The 17,976-nt window shown below is 41.2% G+C and overlaps 1 protein-coding gene across 1 annotated transcript; it reads left to right on the top strand.

Moving 5' to 3' along the window:
* Window positions 1-360: 360 nt before the first annotated feature.
* On the top strand, window positions 361-17,976 carry hps3 (HPS3 biogenesis of lysosomal organelles complex 2 subunit 1). Its single transcript, XM_085376323.1, has 25 exons — window positions 361-651; window positions 1,234-1,308; window positions 1,401-1,472; window positions 1,793-1,886; window positions 2,077-2,150; window positions 3,056-3,268; window positions 3,968-4,037; window positions 4,257-4,345; window positions 4,565-4,679; window positions 5,005-5,158; window positions 5,239-5,321; window positions 5,768-5,942; window positions 6,195-6,276; window positions 6,516-6,673; window positions 6,862-6,963; window positions 9,318-9,426; window positions 9,538-9,755; window positions 9,927-10,104; window positions 10,367-10,600; window positions 10,792-10,989; window positions 11,123-11,311; window positions 11,436-11,540; window positions 14,964-15,170; window positions 15,284-15,371; window positions 16,272-17,976. Exons 2-25 carry the CDS (start codon window positions 1,258-1,260, stop codon window positions 16,397-16,399), a joined length of 3,186 nt encoding a protein of 1,061 aa, XP_085232449.1. The 5' UTR covers window positions 361-651; window positions 1,234-1,257; the 3' UTR covers window positions 16,400-17,976.

The raw sequence follows: 17,976 nt of genomic DNA, 5'->3' as shown, positions 1-17,976 counted from the left end.
TTCAAATTTTGAGGGGTGGCCAGTGGCCCCCCCTGGCCCTCCTTAGTGGTGCCCTGTCTCTCAGGACTCATACTGTAAGCTGGATGGAGGAGGCAAACTGCTCTGCGATACTATGATATATCATACTATCTGCAAAATGGTAATGGGTTACAAGAAGTCACGAAAGTATATGAAAAATGTCAACAAATATTTAAGACAAAAGACAAAACAGAACCAGCCCTTTACTTTATGACAGCTCGATAACCAATAAAAAAGTTGAACGCAATACAAGCAGGCTCGTAAGCCAATCAAAACCAGAAAAGGGCGGGCGCTGGATTGTTGTGGTTGACGTTTTACTTCCTCTTTCTTTGCGACGTGAAATCAATAAACTGCAGCAGCGAAGCTCAAGTAGGAAGAGAGGAGAATCCGCGAGAAAAGCGACTTCACGAAGGAAAACGTCTGTCGCATGTTTTATGTAGAAAGTCAAAAAAGTAAGAAGAACGAAAATAGTCGGTCGAAGAGCTCATGTGATGTGAAGTGAGACAATCGGGGGCTGCTGCTGCTCACAAGACTGCTGCATGTGATATCGATTACAGAAATAAGTCACAGGGATGACCACAGCCCTGCTTCGGGCCCACATGGACGGCTAGAAATTCAGGCTTGAATGCAGAGGTTTGTAGTGTGTTTTTTCTTTTTACCTTTATTACAACCGTGTTGTTCCCGCAGGTCTCTGAGATTTAATTGCGATAGTTTCGCCTTTCCCCCCCTGACTGATGTTAAAGTTTGAGAGAAAGTCTGCAGAAAGAGTTTTTAGCCTAATTCACTGGTCAAAAGTAAGTTGAATTGTGACGCAGACCTGCAGATCAGTAAAAAAAGAACAACTTTTCCTAGTAAACGCCAACAAATATCTACCAAAGAAATGGAGGAAGTACACTTTCGTGTGAAATTCATGTGTGTGTGATATGATGTTTATGTGTAAAAAGTAAAAAAAAAAAAAAAAAAACTGCACGAGAATTATATGTGCAAGTATGCAAATTAGTCCAATGTGTCAAATAAAGGAAAACTTTCCAGATGGCATCAGTCCTCATCGATAAACAATCCAGCGCCTGAGACTAAGTGCATCCCTTTTCTTGTAGTAGTCCTGTTTACCCTGATGGATGAAGCCTCTGAGAAACACAGATAAAGTAAGAATGAAGCACCTTAACTAATGTTTTGGGGTTTTTTTTTCTTGTTTTAAATTTCCACCTTGTACAGAGTCCTCTTGCCAGAAGACCAAACATGGTGCACGTCTACAACTGCCATCCTTTCTCCTCTCAGCAGATTGTGCAGGTAAAGTGAAACCTGACTGACGCTGATCCCATGTCAGCCGTGTTTTATTACCTATGCTCTCGTCTTCACTGCTTTCCCACTCTGTGGCTCAGGTGGAGAAGGAACCCGGACTGGTCTGCTGTGGAGGTGGAGCTATTTTTGTGGTGGCGACTGGAGGATGCAAGGTTGCTTTAATGTGCTTATGTTTACAGTTTGTGACCTTTTTAAAAATGTATTTATTTTAGTAATGACTTTGGTGGTAGCGAGGCAAAATAAGATAAAATAGTCAGTTTTGTGTTAAGCCTCTCCCACCAGATGTGCAAAGGTATTTGAGGGCATATCAGTCCCGTTAACTCCACTGGGACGAGTTAATTTCGCTCCAGACCACTTGAATTACATCATGCTCAAAGGTTATTATTGATGTTTTGTCTTCCTCATCTTACTTAAGCATTTAGTAACTAACCCTTTGTAGTAGCCTGACACTGTTGTGCTGAACTGAATCCAGGTGGAGGCGTACAATGTGGAGGTGGAGGGCTGCCCCCTCATCTGCCGCTTTTCCACCATGGGCGCTGTGAGGAGCATCCAGCATAGCAAGATAGGTAAAGACATTTCCTGTCTCCCTCTGCCCTCTGTACTGACATTCACTTTTTTGCTGTCTGTCTCCCATATGTGAGCAAAATGGCTTCAAGTGATGACAGTGTAAACTGGAAAGGCATCAAAAACAAAGACACTAGACACTGAAAAATCTTGGGTTTTATCACTGCCTCCTCTGTGCTCACTCACTTCTAGGAGACTACCTGGTGACCATTGAGGAAAAGAACAATGCCACCTACCTGAGAGCATACACCAACTGGCGTTACCAGGTACACAAGAACCATCTCGAGTCCAAATCACCCAAGAGTAAAAATAGGACAGAAACCTCCTTGTGGTTAGGGGAAAAAGTGGTTGCGAGGTGATTTTTCATTCGGCGGCAGATTGCAAGTAGTTGCAGTGACCAACTGGTTGGCCAGAGGTTGAATGCACACCACCTTTAACTAGGATTACCTCACTCTGGTGGTATGCAACCTGTCTCCAAGCAGTTGCAGTCCACCTAGAAATGACTGCGGTCAGTCTCACAAAGCGTAGCTCACAAAGGTTTGTAAATAACTAGCATCTAGATTACGAATGCAGATAGATGCTAACACATAATCAGTCAGTCAGTCTATCAGTCTGCTCTAATGGATGCAGATCATCTCCAATGTGTTTCATTGGAATGGCAAACTTGACTCGGCTCATTGTGAATTAGTTTAATTATGGTTCTATGCATAAATCTTATGTTGCTTTAATGTGATTAAACTAAGGAATATAATAAGCTTTTGTAAGAAAAAACTATCTCTCAGATTTAAACTGTGAATTTTTTGAAACTGGTAGTCAGATGTTGTTGTCAGATTGTTCTAGCTCTCTAGCTAGCTGTCTTAATTTGAACTGTACATCCTGTTATCTTCATATCACGGTATACTATACCAAACCTTCTAATTGAGGTCACGAGCACCCTCAATTAGTCTCAATGGTCATATGTCCAAGCTTACCTATGTTAGAGACAGACTGTCAAAGCAAATGGTATAAAGGGCGTTTAAACATGTGCATAGTTATGGATAAATTATGCTGAGAGCAAGAAGAAATAAGCAAATTATATTCCACCAAAGGCAGTCTGCAGCTGTCATGTATATTGCTGTTTTCTAATTACACACTGGGAAATATGTTAATGCCTTATTTGCCCTCTGTTCAGGCAGAGGAGAAAGCCCGCGTTGGGGTTCGTTTGTTGGGCCACTTGCTGGGTGGAGCATCTGTGTGGGGTGGAGTGCAGATGGAGATTATTGAGATCCCTCTGTCAGAGCGGCCCATTGCCGTGTCTTGCTGCCCGGTTAGAGGAGACCTGCTGGTTGGCTCTGAGAACACTCTGGTTCTCTTTACGTTGAGACAACACAACCAGCAGAACCTGGTAAGAACTCAATTCTTAATCAAAGTTTACCTGCTTTATTGACGTTATGGAGTTTATCTGCATTTAAATTTACAATTCAATAATGTCTTTAATTTGTTAAAGACTGTTTATTTAAGTTTTTGTTACTTTTTTGCGCAAACCGGTGTAGCTTCTCTCTGATAAGGGTCGATTTCAAGGTGCTTCAACCTTTGTCTGCTGCTCCACAATACCTCCCACATTAATTTCAGTGCTTCTTAAGCATCTCCGTTGGGCTTTGGTCTTCCTCTCATGCTGGACTCAGGACAGAATGGATGCTGCATTTATTCAATACACCATTTTGTAGTACTGATTTGTGATATGGTGCTTTGTGTGCCAGATGGGAGTCTTTAATGGGCCAATTCAGGCCCCCACGCCTTATGTTTAACATCCCTGCTTTAAATAATATCTCTTCAATATAATATGACGTCTTGGAAATAAAGATTTTTTTCCCGCACATACTGTTGGTAACTTGCACTCTTTTTTAGAAGATTTTAAAGTATTTTCCAAATATGATGAGTACCTTTACAAGGTTTTGTTAAGGTGGCAGCTTAACACCATTTATTTTAATAGCTGGCTGTAAAAAGATCAAATGTTGTGGTAACGTCTCTCATCGAAAATGAGCAGACTCACTGATAACCTACACACTATGTTACACTGGAATAATGTTTGTTTCTTTGGGAGGAAAATCAGGAGAATCGGAGTCTTCAGAGCAGCTGGCCAAACACTCGGCAGCGCTGCGGTCAGAGTCAAGGTAACTAAAAAAACACACATTTATTAATTTATTAAGATATTTTCAGTCAAACACTCATTTTGTATCGCAACTATCTACAAATCATCATCTGATCATTGATCAGAGAAAGATGTCTTACAATGAGCCGTGTGTATTTTATTTCATATGGCAAAGAGTTTACATTAGATGTGAATTAGGACTAAAAAGCTTCTGTTCAATAGGCCTGTTTTCTACCAACAGCTCAGTCTTCAAGTTCCAGCCAGAATCTTTCCGTCCTGGATTTTGAACGCTCCGTCATCCTGCACCTTCCAAAAATCACACCTAAGCAGGTGCTTTTCTTCACTTATTTTTATCTGTGACTGTGTCAAACTGTTATATCAACCATGTTCACTGCACCTATTTATATTTAAAAATGTAAGCCTTTTCTGAGTGGATAGCTTGCATTTACATAATGAGAGAAAGAGAACAATTTCTGTCGTACTGGGAAATTTCTAACTTAAGCATTTTTCCTTGTTTTTTTTTTTTTTCCTAAATATTTTGACCGCTAGGTGGCACTGTGCGACACATATGTGGCTGTGCAAGGAGAGCTGGAAGTCTTGATATTAAAACTGGATGAAACCTCTGAACCCCAAACCCTGGAGGAACCACTGGACACAAATAACGGTAACGGCACACATGTAAATGCTCTATAATGTGTTTTAAGTTATGGCTTTAGGGTGATTTTTTTTTCTATTTAACTAGAAAGGGATGAGTACAGAGACCTTTATGAATATGAATTACATTACTGAAGCTGTCAATTAGACATTTTTACAGAGTTCTCAAGCATTCTTTTTGGTTTTATTCTACAGATTTAATACTAAGAAAACAACATAAAAAATGCATTCAAGCTCATACTTTGAAATTGTCCACATGCAGCAGAGCATGAGACATTTTATCAAATGTAGGAGTGACCTGTGATATGCAATCTGTGATCTTTCTGCATGCACAGCAGAATATCTGGAAGACCAGGCTGACTTTCTGGTTGTTCCGAGACACCAGGAGTTACTTGGCGATCGAGCTAAAGACTGCGACATCCCAGTTAGCATTGAAAAAACCGGGCTGGAAGAAGGAAGGCAGTATGCACTTTCTTACGTTCTTTTCAGGTGTGTCTGCACTTCTGAGTTTGTTCCTTAAGAATATTTCTCCCAGCTGAGGTTTGACTGAACTCCCTCCGGTCCTGCAGGCACTTTTCTCCAGAGTTCTTCCAAGGATGCAGCATGGATGAGATGCAGCTTCACTCCCTGCAGCTTTACCCGTTCTTCACTGGTGAGTACAACATCAGTGTCGAGTTAACAGTGGAAGATGATCTGTTTTGAAATGAGGAGAAATGGAATTTTTTTTTCTGAGACATTGTAGTATGTTCAGGAGTTTACATTCAGTCATCACAGGCATGAATCTCATGGTAATTTTGGACTTTTAATGATGTTTTGAACTCTTTGTTTTGCTCTAGTGTGAAATGATTGCACAGCACGCATCCTTAATGACTTTAAAAAAACATTGCATTTCAGTGAAGTGTCATACCATGACATTCATGCCCGTGATGAGTGCATGTAAAGCTTCATTGCTATAGAGATATCTCTGTGGTATTTCTACAGCACCTTCACATTTCGGTGCAGTTTGCTCATGTTGTAAAAAATAATCCTTTTTCTTTTTGTCCTTGTGTGCGTTTTTGCCCAATCATTGTTTTTGAGGGATTGTTACTCTCTCCCCAGGTAACCAGTCAGTGTCTCCCGATGAAGCGACATGTGTGTTCTGCTTCTTCTCCCTCCCCACCACGGGCTACCTGTACAGTCTGAAGGGTGGAGTTGAGCTCCTGTCAGCATATCAGTATCCAGAGAAGGTCCTGGAGGCGGCGCTAACAGACCACCTGTTGCACGTTATAACAAAGTATGTCTGCAGCCTTGAAGGAGCCTGCATTCTGTGTGTATTTACATTTTACACGGGTTTAAAAAAAATAGGGCTCTAAATTCAACAGTTCACCAAACATCAGATAGATTACCTTTTTCATCAAACCCATCAAGCCTTATTTCCATGATATTCCAATTATACCCAAATATAGAAAAGTTGGTGTGTATTTTTTAATCTGTGGTTCTTACTTTCTTTGTGGATTACAAGTACATTTCTCTGTGTGGCTGGTAGGAGTGCATTGCAGTGTTTTACAGTACGATGTGCAGCTCTAGCAGCCAGGATTGAAGACCCCTACATCGATACGACCATGAAGGTATGAGCCTGGCATTTACAATAAGCGAAGCTAATTTAAAAGAAAGTTCAGCCTCAGTGCTCCCCTCACTGCAGAGATCCAGTTGGTGGCGCTAATATCTGTATGGATTGTTATTACATGTCTGTAAATGAGAACACATTTAACATTTACGTGTGTGTGTGTGTGTGTGTGTGTGTGTGTGTGTGTGTGTGTGTGTGTGTGTGTGTGTGTGTGTGTGTGTGTGTGTGTGTGTTTGTAAGGCCTGCCCACCCTGCAGCCTGGAGGTCTGTGCGCTCAGGATGCAGCTCTTCATCGGCCTGCGGTCGATGTGCGTGTACGGGCGCCATGTCATCCTGCTCTCTGCCGCCGACGCAGAGACACCGGAGGAGACCGAACGCGGCACACAGCGCAGGGGCCTGTAAGTTGTACGCACAAACACGCCGCCATGTTGATTTGTACACCTTTTGATTTTTAAAGGCTTTTTCAGGTTTGACCTCAGATACTTCCCTGCAGTTACTTGCATGTGCATGCATGTACGCACAAACATTTGAACATTTATGAGCCTGTTTACTGTATGTGTGTACGTGTGTGTTGTTGTTATTATAGCGAGTTGAAAGAACACAACATGCTGACTGGTATTTTCCTGGCGGTGGGAATTGATCCCGCAACCACGCCAGCTCTGGAGAGCCTTCTATCACGCCCCTTACTGTAAGACAAACCCAAAACCCATCCAACCCCCGTCCTTGTTGTCACTTTCAGGCCAAGCTGCAATGACGAGACCCTCAAAACACTCTCGTTCTCAAATGAAATCTTTATAAAGTCCCCTTCTGTAACCCTTGTTAATCTTATGTTACAAGACTAAATGATTCTTCTTTGCTTCTGTGTAGAGGTTAGAGGAACTCCATTAAAAACATTTTAAAAAACTAAAAGGACTCCAAGAACACAAACCTCCACCAAGGGAGGTCACTTTCTAAGCAGTATTTACTCTTTAAGGTAATAGTGTTGTATTTTCAGTACATTTGTATATCTCTGTTCTTTTTAAACATACTTTAAGGAGTTTGCAGTGCAGCAAAAATAAGCAAAGCGTGAAGGTGTTTGTTATTTGCCCTGCTGAAACCTATTTTTTTATGTTAATATAGGACATGTGTGGGATTCAATTCATTTTTTAGTAAAATTAATTTTTGATCACAAGTTTATTTAAGAAACATAGTTTTTTAAAGCCGTGCAACCTTCAGATCAATCTATTGATTGAAGAGAGGTCAGAGGTCAAATTTTACATATTTTAAATACTTATACGGTACTTTCTTTATGTTGACAATACACACCACACTTGTAAGAATCATAGTTTCTTAGTTATAAGCTTTTTGTCAACCAATAAATCATGGTGTTGATTTTAAGGACCTTGGTGGATGTAAGGCAGAATTTGAACGTATTGTTAACATGACCCGACTCTACTAACTTTTATCAGCATCCATTCAAAACTTGTCCAGCTATCGTGTTGACAGACAGAAAGAAATGCAAATATACCAAAAGCATAACCTAAAATCACAGACAACATATTATTTCATTGATAAGAACTTAGTGATCATGCCGTTTGATATAGAAAATAAAGAAAGGCAAATATAAAATTATATAAAAATTTAAAATCGCTTTTTTTTGGATTCATAAGAAATAAAGAACTAGCAGAAAAGGTCTTAAGCAAGTAAGTTGCATGTTTTGTGAAGAAGTTCAGAAACCCTGTGACAGTATGCAGTCAGTCATTTCTGTTTAAAAAATGGTAAATGGTCTGTATTTGTATAGCGCTTTACTTGGTCCTAAGGACCCCAAAGCGCTTTACACTATCACAATCATCCACCCATTCACACACTGGTGATGGCAAACTACATTGTAGCCACAGCCGCCCTGGGGCGCACTGACAGAGGCGAGGCTGCCGGACACTGACGCCACCGGGCCCTCTGACCACCACCAGTAGGCAACGGGTGAAATGTCTCGCCCAAGGACACAACGACCGAGACTGTCGGAGCTGGGGCTCGAACCGGCAACCTTCCGATTACAAGACGAACGCCCAACTCTTGAGCCACGATCGCCCCAAAAAACCAAATGATTAAAGTGTTTGTGTGAGTTTTGCAGCTTGGTCTAAAAGAGACAGCACTTCCTGTTTTAGTTTCTAAACCTAGCCATGGTAACCTGCCTAACTGCCCTCGGTGTGTGTTTGTGTCTTTTTTTTCTCACAAACTAATCGTGTTAGAATTGACCTAAAAAGACAATTTTATCACTGAGGTTCCTGGATTCCTGTAACTCTTTCTCTTTGACTGACACGGATGCACACACACAAGCCCCTCACCGTGTAACAAACACCTCAACATACCCTTGGTATGAAGCTCCTGTTACCCTGTTCACTAACTGTTTGTTAAAGCTGGGCAGACACTTAACAAACAGCTGAATTATGCTGTGAAGTGTTAGCCACTGATGTAGCACAGCGCATGTAGAGAGCTAAACGATCATAGTTGTCTATCTGTAGCTTCACGTGATCTAAATGTGCCAAAAAATTAGGTATAATCTGCAGTTTACCAGATGGCAGGGGAGGAAGACAGGACAAAAACATCATTAATAACTAATAATTAAATGGAAAGTGGTGTATCAATCTAGACCTACTGCAGTGTTACTAAGCGAGGAGCCAGGGGCACTTACAGTCTCACAGGCTACCATTGTACTCGTTGGTGTCAAATGATAAACCTGTTTAAAGATGAACAGGCAATAATTGGTTCTAAAAACTGAGAGCAAATGAAGCAGATCTTATAGGCTAGATTATGTCCTCATGATCATTCTGACAGTTGTTTAGTGTGTGCCCAGTTTAACAGTTTGTTTGAATTTGTAAAATTGTGTCTGTACTGTCTTGTTGATGTCCTGTAAAGGCAATTTTTTTTTAATAGTTAAAATATCTACAACAGATCACAACAAAGGTGGGTATAAGTACAGGATTCTTCCTGTGTATGTTGTGACTCAATGGTCAAAATCTTTGCTAATTTTTCTATATGTTGCTGTGTAATGTTTGATCTCAGGAGCAGGAGGTGGACAGTGTCTTCTACCAAAGAAAGCAGTGCAGCGGGACATGGATGGAACCTCTATGTTGTGGACACCGTCCCCCCCTTTACTCTCTACCAGGAGATGGTAACTCTCATTTGCCCAAATTGTGTGTTGCGCAACTGTTGATGATGAATATGAAAAAGTAAACAAATACAGATCTGCTGTGCAATCACTTGTGATTTGTGTGTTTTTCAGGTTGAGTACAGTCAGCGTTATGCAGAGACCAACCCACAGGCCCAGAGTCTGCGACACCTCCTCAGCGAAGCTCACCTCCTCCTGCGTGCTGCTCTACTACACGCATCAGACGAGCAACAGACGGGCCCAGGTGGCCCAGCAGATCACAGGACAGATCGACAAGTGCTGGAGGAGGCGCTGAGGGAGAACTGTGCCCAGCTGGGAGACAGTTTCAGCAGGTAACACACAACCAACATTCTGTATTGATAATAACATTTTATGGGTTTTTAAATGTGTTCAGTCAATGAGATTTTACTCTGTTGGACACCTTTACCTTCAGTTTTTGTATTTTCTGGCTATTTTATTAAAATTTGTTTCAGCAAAACTTTTAATCTCTTCTTTTCTCTAAGGGGCGGTCAGAGGGAGTGTCACCTTGCTCTGCCGTACTACAGGATGTCTGGTCTGTCACTCACAGAGGTCATGTCCAGGAATCGGCCATTTCCGGGCAGCCCTTCCTCCTATGGCCCTGGCTTCCTGTTTTACCTGAAACATTTCCTGTTAGAAGACTCAGAGCAGACCCTCAGTCAGGTACACAAGATCTAAATGAGCATGATTTAACAAGTTGAGGAGATTACTTTTTCACACAGCTGGTCAGCTTTTTTCCCTTAATTTAAATAATGATTTTAAACCATTTTGTAATTACTTAGAATGTCTTTGTCAAATATTAAAATTTGTTTTAAACATGACAAATATGCACAACAAACCTTAAGAAATTAGTAAGGGAACAAAAAAATACAAAATATTGAATCAAAAGAGACGGGGAACCTTTTTAATCTTTCTTTCCCTGCAGGAAGCAGCTGATCAGGTCATTGACATTTTCAGCCAATCAGAGCCTGTAATGCTCATAAGCATGTGCACCAGCCCCTGCATGATAAATGTCAGTCCTGCTCGGACGCTGCAAATTTTACAAAATCTGGAGGACTCGGTGGGCGTGTCGGTTTCACTGACAATCACCATGGCTACCATGATGCTGCGTTTGGGTGACCTGCAGCAGTACACACAGCTGATGGAGAGACACGCTGAGGTCAGGATTTCACTTGTTTTCTTTGGTGTACTAACTGCTCAAGGTGCAGTGCAAGGTCAAAGTTTGCTACATGATATTGCTTCTTTTTTTTTTTAAATTGTATGTCCATATTTTTTTTTTTATATTATATACTTTTCCACACAAAATGGACCAAAATAAAGAAAGTTGGTCCCTTTCCATTCTGTGCGTAGATGCTGCTAGTGTACGGGTTTATCGAGGAGCCGAGGCTGCTGCTCTATGGTGGATGTGCAAACCAGCATAGACGTGTTTATCCCACAGCTTTAACCCGCCAGATGGCCGACTCTCAGCCTGGACTGCTGGTGGCTGCCATGGTGGCTTTACATGAGAACAGCAAAGTTAAGCTGGAAGAGGCTGATCACATATTCAAGGTACTATTGGCACCTGGAAGTGCAGTGCCTGGAGGATAGTATATCAACCCGCTGATTTGTATTACTGCCTTTCTACACTTGGATGTAGAATTAATTTCAGTTTTGCAGAATCTGATGCTTTCTACGCTTTTAGGAGCTGCGTTGTGAAAACAGCCTGCAGGTCGACTTCTGGGAGGCGATGCTCATGGCATCATCAAATGACGCTGTCATTCAGGAGCTTCTGTTTCGGCTGGCTTCTGTCTACATCGACCGTCTAACAAATACAAAGTCAGAAAAGCACACAGCTCCAAAGCGCAAGTCACTGAAAAGTGCTGATGACCTGGTACGGCTACTTGGTGGTCTCTGTTTAGTAACCCCCCCCCAATTCTTTTAATTTGTTCAATAACCAGATTATAAAGACACGAGTTTCATGCAATCAGCTGCTCCCATGTTTGTGTCTGTTCCAGGTCAACTCGTGCTCTCATTACGGTGCTTTGTATCCATGGCTCATTCTTCTAAGTCCAACAGACATTACCAGTTCCCAACACTTGGAGGCGCTGCACAAACTGCAGGTATTTTCTAAAGTCTGCTTTGACTGCATGGATTCAATACAGTTAAGTCCATAAATTTTTAGACAGAGGCAACTTTTTTTCTAATTTTGCTTCTATGTTACAACAATATATTTTAAATGAAACAACTCAGATGCAGCTGGAGTGCAGACTCTCAGCTTTAATTCAGTGGGTTGAACAAAAAGATTGTATAAAAATGTGAGGAACTAAAGTGTTTTTTAACACAATCCCTTCATTTCAGGTGCTCAAAGGTTACTGAAAATAAAATGTTAATTTCTAATACTTGGTTGAAAACCTTTTGAAAACCCTTTGCTGTCAATGACAGTCTTGAATTCATGGACTTCACCAGATGCTGGGTTTCCTCCTTTTTAATGCTCTTCCAGGCCTTCCCTGCAGCTGCTGTTTGTTTGTGGGATTTCTGTCCCAAGTTTAGTCTTCAAGAAGTAAAATGCATGATCACTTGGGTTAAGTAACTGACTTTTCCATTCAAGAATATTCCACTTCTTTGCTTTAATGAACTCCTGGGTTGCTTTGGCTGTATTTTTTTTTTTTTGGATTGGAGCAGACAGTGTGTATCTGAATACCTCAGAATTCATTTGGCTGTTTCTGTCCTTTGCCACATCATCAATAAACACCAGTGTCACAGTCCCATTAACACCCATGCATGTCCAAGCCATCACACTACCTCGGATGATGAGCTGTTTCACACCTTCTCCATACATTTTTCTTTCCATCATTTTGGTAGAGGTTAATCTTGGTTTCAGTTTTCCAAACAGTGTTTTTCCTGAACTGGGCTGGCTTTTCTAGATGTTTTTTTTTTTTTTTAAATCAAAGTCCAATGTAGCCTTTCTATTTTTGAGGATTATGAGTGGCTTGCACCTCGCAGTGAATCCTCTGTATTTACTTTCATGCAGTCTTCTCTTTACTGTAGACTTGGACATCGATACGCCGACCTCCTGGAGAGTGTTGTTCACTTGGTTGGCTGTTGTGAAAGGGTTTTCTCATCACCATGGAAATGATTCTGTGATCATCCACTACTGTTGTCTCCTGTGGGTGTTCAGGTCTTTTAGCGTTGCTGAGTTCAGCAGTGCTTTCTTTCTCCAAAAGTTGATTCTGTTCATCTGGATGTAGCGTTTTCAGTGGGAGGAACATTTCGTCACTCATCCAAGTGACTTCTTCCGTCTCAGTTAACTGCAGGTTTCCCCAATCTTATAAATAGTACGTTTGCATAATGACTGAAACTAGCACCACTGTAGGAACAATGGGCTGTGAGGTCAGTTCCTTCATCATAATTATGCAAATTCTCATGATCATTGATCAACAACTACTGATCAAGGCCCGCTGATCAAAGACCACCAATGGCCATGAGTACCATTCACCATCTTTCACCATCTTACAATGCTATGATTGCAGCCATTCCCCAACTCTCTGTGAATGGTACTCATGGCCATTGACAGCTCACTCGGCACTGCCGAGTAAAGGGGACGTGTCCAAATGAAGCCCATGTCAAGGCCTGTATGGTTCTTCAGAATATCACGTGACGAATGACCAATGACTCTCTGAAATGATGTGTCCGGTTATGTGATTGGAGCTGCTGAAAAGAGGTGAAAATTAGTTTTTTGCATGAACTGGATCTGAGGTGATTCCGAGGATCATCACGAGAGCGCACGGAGATTGTTAGCGAATTATGGAGCAACCGAAAAGGTCAAATAATATTAGCAGTTAGGGGGCATTTTGACATGCTATAGCCCAATAATAAGTCTTAAATCAGTCTCAGAGAGGATAGTTAGTAAGAGGTGTGTGTGTATGTATGTATATATTTATATTATACAGGACCTCATATCGGTATTCTCCAATTGATACATCTTTACATTTATATATCGACTGTTATGTCAGCCCCTTGCATTATCACAGTAGGGCTGCTGTACATGGAATGACCAGCAGATGTCAGCACATCCAAATGAGCTGTTAAACGTTGCTTTGTGTGATCTGCCTTTTGGTGAACCGATTGGCCGGAAAGATTTGACACATTCACGGGGCTTCATCACACCATCACTACTATAGTACCACTTTCTCAGATGGGTTTTTTCTGTTTACGCAGCTTAAGGATGGTTTGTTTCACCTGCACAGAGAGCTCCTGTGACCGCATGTTGTCGGTTTACAGCAAAAAAAACAGGTCTATCAACTCCAGGCCTTTGATCTGCTTAATTGATAATGACATAACAAAGAAAATGCCCACACCTGCCCATGAAATGGCATTTGAGTTAACTGTCCGGTTACTTTAAAAAGAGGGTGGAACATGTTAACAAGCTAAAACTCCTCAACCCTTCATCCAATCTTAATGTGGATATCCTCAAATGCAATCCATTGATCTCCATTATATAACTATAATTGGAAGATATTTCAGTAAACAGGTAAAATAAGAAAAAACACTTTGTCATTGTCCAAATATAGTTGGACCTTAGTGTATAACAGACTAATGGAGCCACTGAGACATCACTGAATTGCTGCCCAACCTGTGCAGGAAACACAATTTCTTCTACTCGGTTGTGAAGAGACCCCTTTTTTTCCTGTTCACAATAAAACCCTTAAATGCTTTTACAATAAACCCTCAGTACTCCTACAGCAGTAAATGAAACTCCTGTTGAGAAAGTGCTGATAGTTGTGGTTTATGCCTTTTTATAAAACAAAACAAATATCCCCAGTGCATTCATTATGAAGAGGGAAATCTATTTTGTTTGTTGCTGTAAATGTTTCCTTCTGCTATAAATTTGGGAGCTGTTTTTTGGAGCCATCTTCAACTGGCCATTGAAGTAACTGCGCTTTTCAGCCCCCGGGGACTTTCAGTGTGTGACAGTTTTGACAGTTTAATGGTTTTCAGTATCTTTATTACTAACACACACGGTTGCTGTTCTGAAACACACACAGCTGCAGCTTTTCAGCCACCAGCCAACTACATACCGACTACAACAAGACAGTCAGGAACTGCTTTTATGCCGGCGAGGCATGATTGCCAATGCCGCGTAGGTGTGTCCATCTCACCTGCAGAGGCACTGCAGACAACACCCCGCCACAGTGACAAATACATTTTGTTTGTGACAAACGTTTGACTTGTCTCAGCTGGCAAAGCACAGGTGTACAATTGATGGCTGCATTCCACGTAGGGTGATGCCCTATTCACGGTCATTACTGGAACTTATAGTAATACGGGGCCATCATGCATTCCATGGCTTGTGAACTTGTTGCAATAAATATGTAGGTCAGTGACATTTGAAGAGAAAACATTTTATCTGTGCTATCAGTAGTGGACTTGGTGACATATAGCAGTTTATTTATGTTTCTTTTTCTTCTCGTGGACTTTAATTTAAAATCTAGCTGCTGTTATTCTGTAATTGTATTTTTAAGTGTTCCTGTTTGTGTGTGCAGTCTCTGCTGTGTGGTCCATCTCTGTCTGTGGGCTCCGTCGTGCCTTTGTTGGAGCGCCTGTCAGACGAAACCTTATGGGGCTTCAGCCTGCACCTCCTTTGCGCTACCAGAAGGGGGCAGTATGATAGGAGCATTGAGAAGTTGCTGGACAGATGTCCTCAAGCGATCATACCCTACGCCAATCACCAGTTACAGGAGAAAAACATGGTCTGTACTGATCACGGGGCTTACATTTGAAGTCTGTAGCTACACTTTTTAGTTTATTTTTAATTTCGCACCTAATTCAACTCCCGTCTCAATCACATGTCTAATCTCCGCAGGCACTTTGGTGGCAAAAGCTCCTCCCAGAGCTTTGTGATCGCACAAGAGCAGCCTCAGACAACAGCATCCTCCTGGCTGCTCTCAAAGGTAGAGGTATTTTTCCAAAGAGCTTTCACTTTCATTTAAAACAATTAGGATTTGCTGTGCTTTCGTCAGTCATGACTCACTAATGACCTTGTATTGTTCAGACTTATAATTTTATTACGCGGCAAAGCCGTCTGGCAGGTTTGAAAAATTTTTTGACATGAAATGAATTCACATTAAATCCCTACTTTAAGTCACATCCTCAGCTATTCAGAACCCTGTAATTAATAATGGATTCCGTGCTCAGGGAACAGATTTGAATCATTTAAACTGTAGAATACAATATTAAAATGACAAGCAATGAAGTCATCTTAGTCCAGATCTTCAAACAGTTTCAACAGTTTAATCAGTTTAATGGTCTAAAACTTAAACTGGTTCTTAAAAAAATAGCTGGATGTAATTTTATTTTACCATTTGGTCTTTGTTTTTGTGTGCCAAGCGACTTCATTCAGTCATTCATCTTGGTTGAAAAAGTGGTTCTCAAGAAAGCCCAAACCCCCTGTCTGTCTGTTCTGTGTAGTCATGTTTTGAACAGACACCGTCAATCGTCCTCTTTTCAAAAGCAAAATTGACTGCCTGCATGAAATGTGTTCAGGGAACATCAGTAAATTGTAACTTCAGCAACTAAATTGCTGTCATTGGGAAAGTGTTGGATATCTGTGCTGGGGAATGAATAGCAATTCATTACAATATGATTAAACAAAGTGAACTCTGAGGGTGTAGCAGGGTTGGGTAGACTGGGCACACCCCAAGCCACTTCTGTAAGTGGATATATTATGATGGGAATTAAAGAAATATCAGGAAATTACTTACTGATACTGGCAAAGAAACTAGAAGTATGAGGAAGTAACATCTCCTGTGTGTGTGTACTTGAGTTTAATGAGACTTGTTTTTTGTCAACAGAGACGCTTGTCGTAGTTGCTATGGAGATGAGCCCCGCAGAATTCCTGGAGCTCATCCCTGATGATGGCACAGCATCATACTTCTTGCCACACCTGTTGACGTGCAGCCAGAGACAAGTGCTGGCCTGAAGTGTGCATACACACACACACACTGAATACTGAGAAAACATTTCAGAAGAGTCCTCAGAGTTGTGTTTTTTGGCCAGCCACTGTGGATGACTCAACTTGCAGTATTTAAACTATTTGTTTGATATCAAGCAATCATGTATTATAAGCACTGTGCAACTAAACTCAAAGGCTTTAGAGTACTATGGTGGACATATCTCCTATTTGATGTGATTGAACAAATACAGGAACAGGCCTGCCGGGGGTGTACTATGTGAGATTAATGGCTTAGTGAGGTGTGTTTAGAGTTTAGGTTTAAAACCAGTTCCATTATCATAAATTCTGTTAATGAAAGCACGCACCATGGTTAGATCACTACCCAAGAGAACTTTATATATGCAGACCTGTTGGTTGGTACGTTGGTAACGCCACTTAACCTAAACCATGCAGTTAGGTTACTCATGCTTTCTCTCTCACATTGTCACTGGAATTTACAGGTGTTTGGTTACTGATGCAGCAAATGTTCACATACGGTATTCTTTTATGTTTGGTCACTTACCAGTGTTTTTTTTAATTGCCGATAATCAGTTATAAATTCACAAGAAAAGAACACTTTTCTGCACTCTGCAAAAGTTGATTCTGTTCGTTTTCAGTGGGAGAAACGTTTCGTCAGGCTTCTTCAACAACCACTGATCAAAGGCCATGAGTACAATTCAGATTTGGGGAATGGGTGCAATCACAGCATTTGTAAGATGTACCCTTCCTCGATTCAGAGATGGTCTTTCCCTTTTCACGTAAATGGCCTCCTTGACTCCCCGTTCAAACCAGCATCCCTTCCTCATCAGGATGTGTACATCCTCATCATGGAAAGAGTATCCACTGGCCTGTAGGTATAAAAAGACTGCACAGTCCTGGTATGAGTGGCGAAACGTTTCTCCCACTGAAAATGCTACGTCCAGATGAACAGAATCAACTTTTGGAGATTTACGTACCTGGATGATTGAGCAGGCATTAAGACACTTTCCTGCACGGTTTCTCTTTTGCTGGATTTGTTCCACCTCACTCATTTTGCTTTTTGGCATGATATTTTCTTGTATGTTATTAAAGTTTCTCAACCCTGAAGTGGAAAGCCCAGATTACTAGTGAAGCTGCACTAGGTTTTCTACATCAAGCTCTGTTAGTAACAGAGGTTATCAACAATCTCATATGTCTGAGCGACGCAAAGAAAGCCTTCCTACACTGAAGTTGCTTCATAGTATCCCCTTTAGGTCATGGAGAGCTTTTAGCAATGTCCCTCCTCAGGGCTGAAGCCTGTTTATCTGGTTTTATGGAGTCGGGGTGGGGTTGTTTGCAGAACTGTCGATATGTAGATATCGTTTTGTTTTCCCGTTCATAATCTACTATCACTGGCCACGTTGTTAGGTACACCTTGCTAGTACTGAGTTGGAGCTACTTCTCTCATCAGAGTGTACTTAGCATTGAACAGGTGTACCTAACAAAGTGGCTGTTGAGTCTATGTGTTTATGAAACACTTTAAAATACTGTTAGAACTGCAGAGGAACATTCAATTTATTTATTTTTTTAAAACTAAAGTTCTTAAG

Source organism: Diplotaxodon limnothrissa, linkage group LG17 (genome assembly GCF_057381915.1).
Source record: "Diplotaxodon limnothrissa isolate DT_005_m linkage group LG17, D_limnothrissa_male_GT1.1, whole genome shotgun sequence".
Taxonomy (NCBI): Eukaryota; Metazoa; Chordata; class Actinopteri; order Cichliformes; family Cichlidae; genus Diplotaxodon; species Diplotaxodon limnothrissa.
Note: the sequence above shows the minus strand (reverse complement) of the source record. Positions and strands in the feature narration are given on the sequence as shown.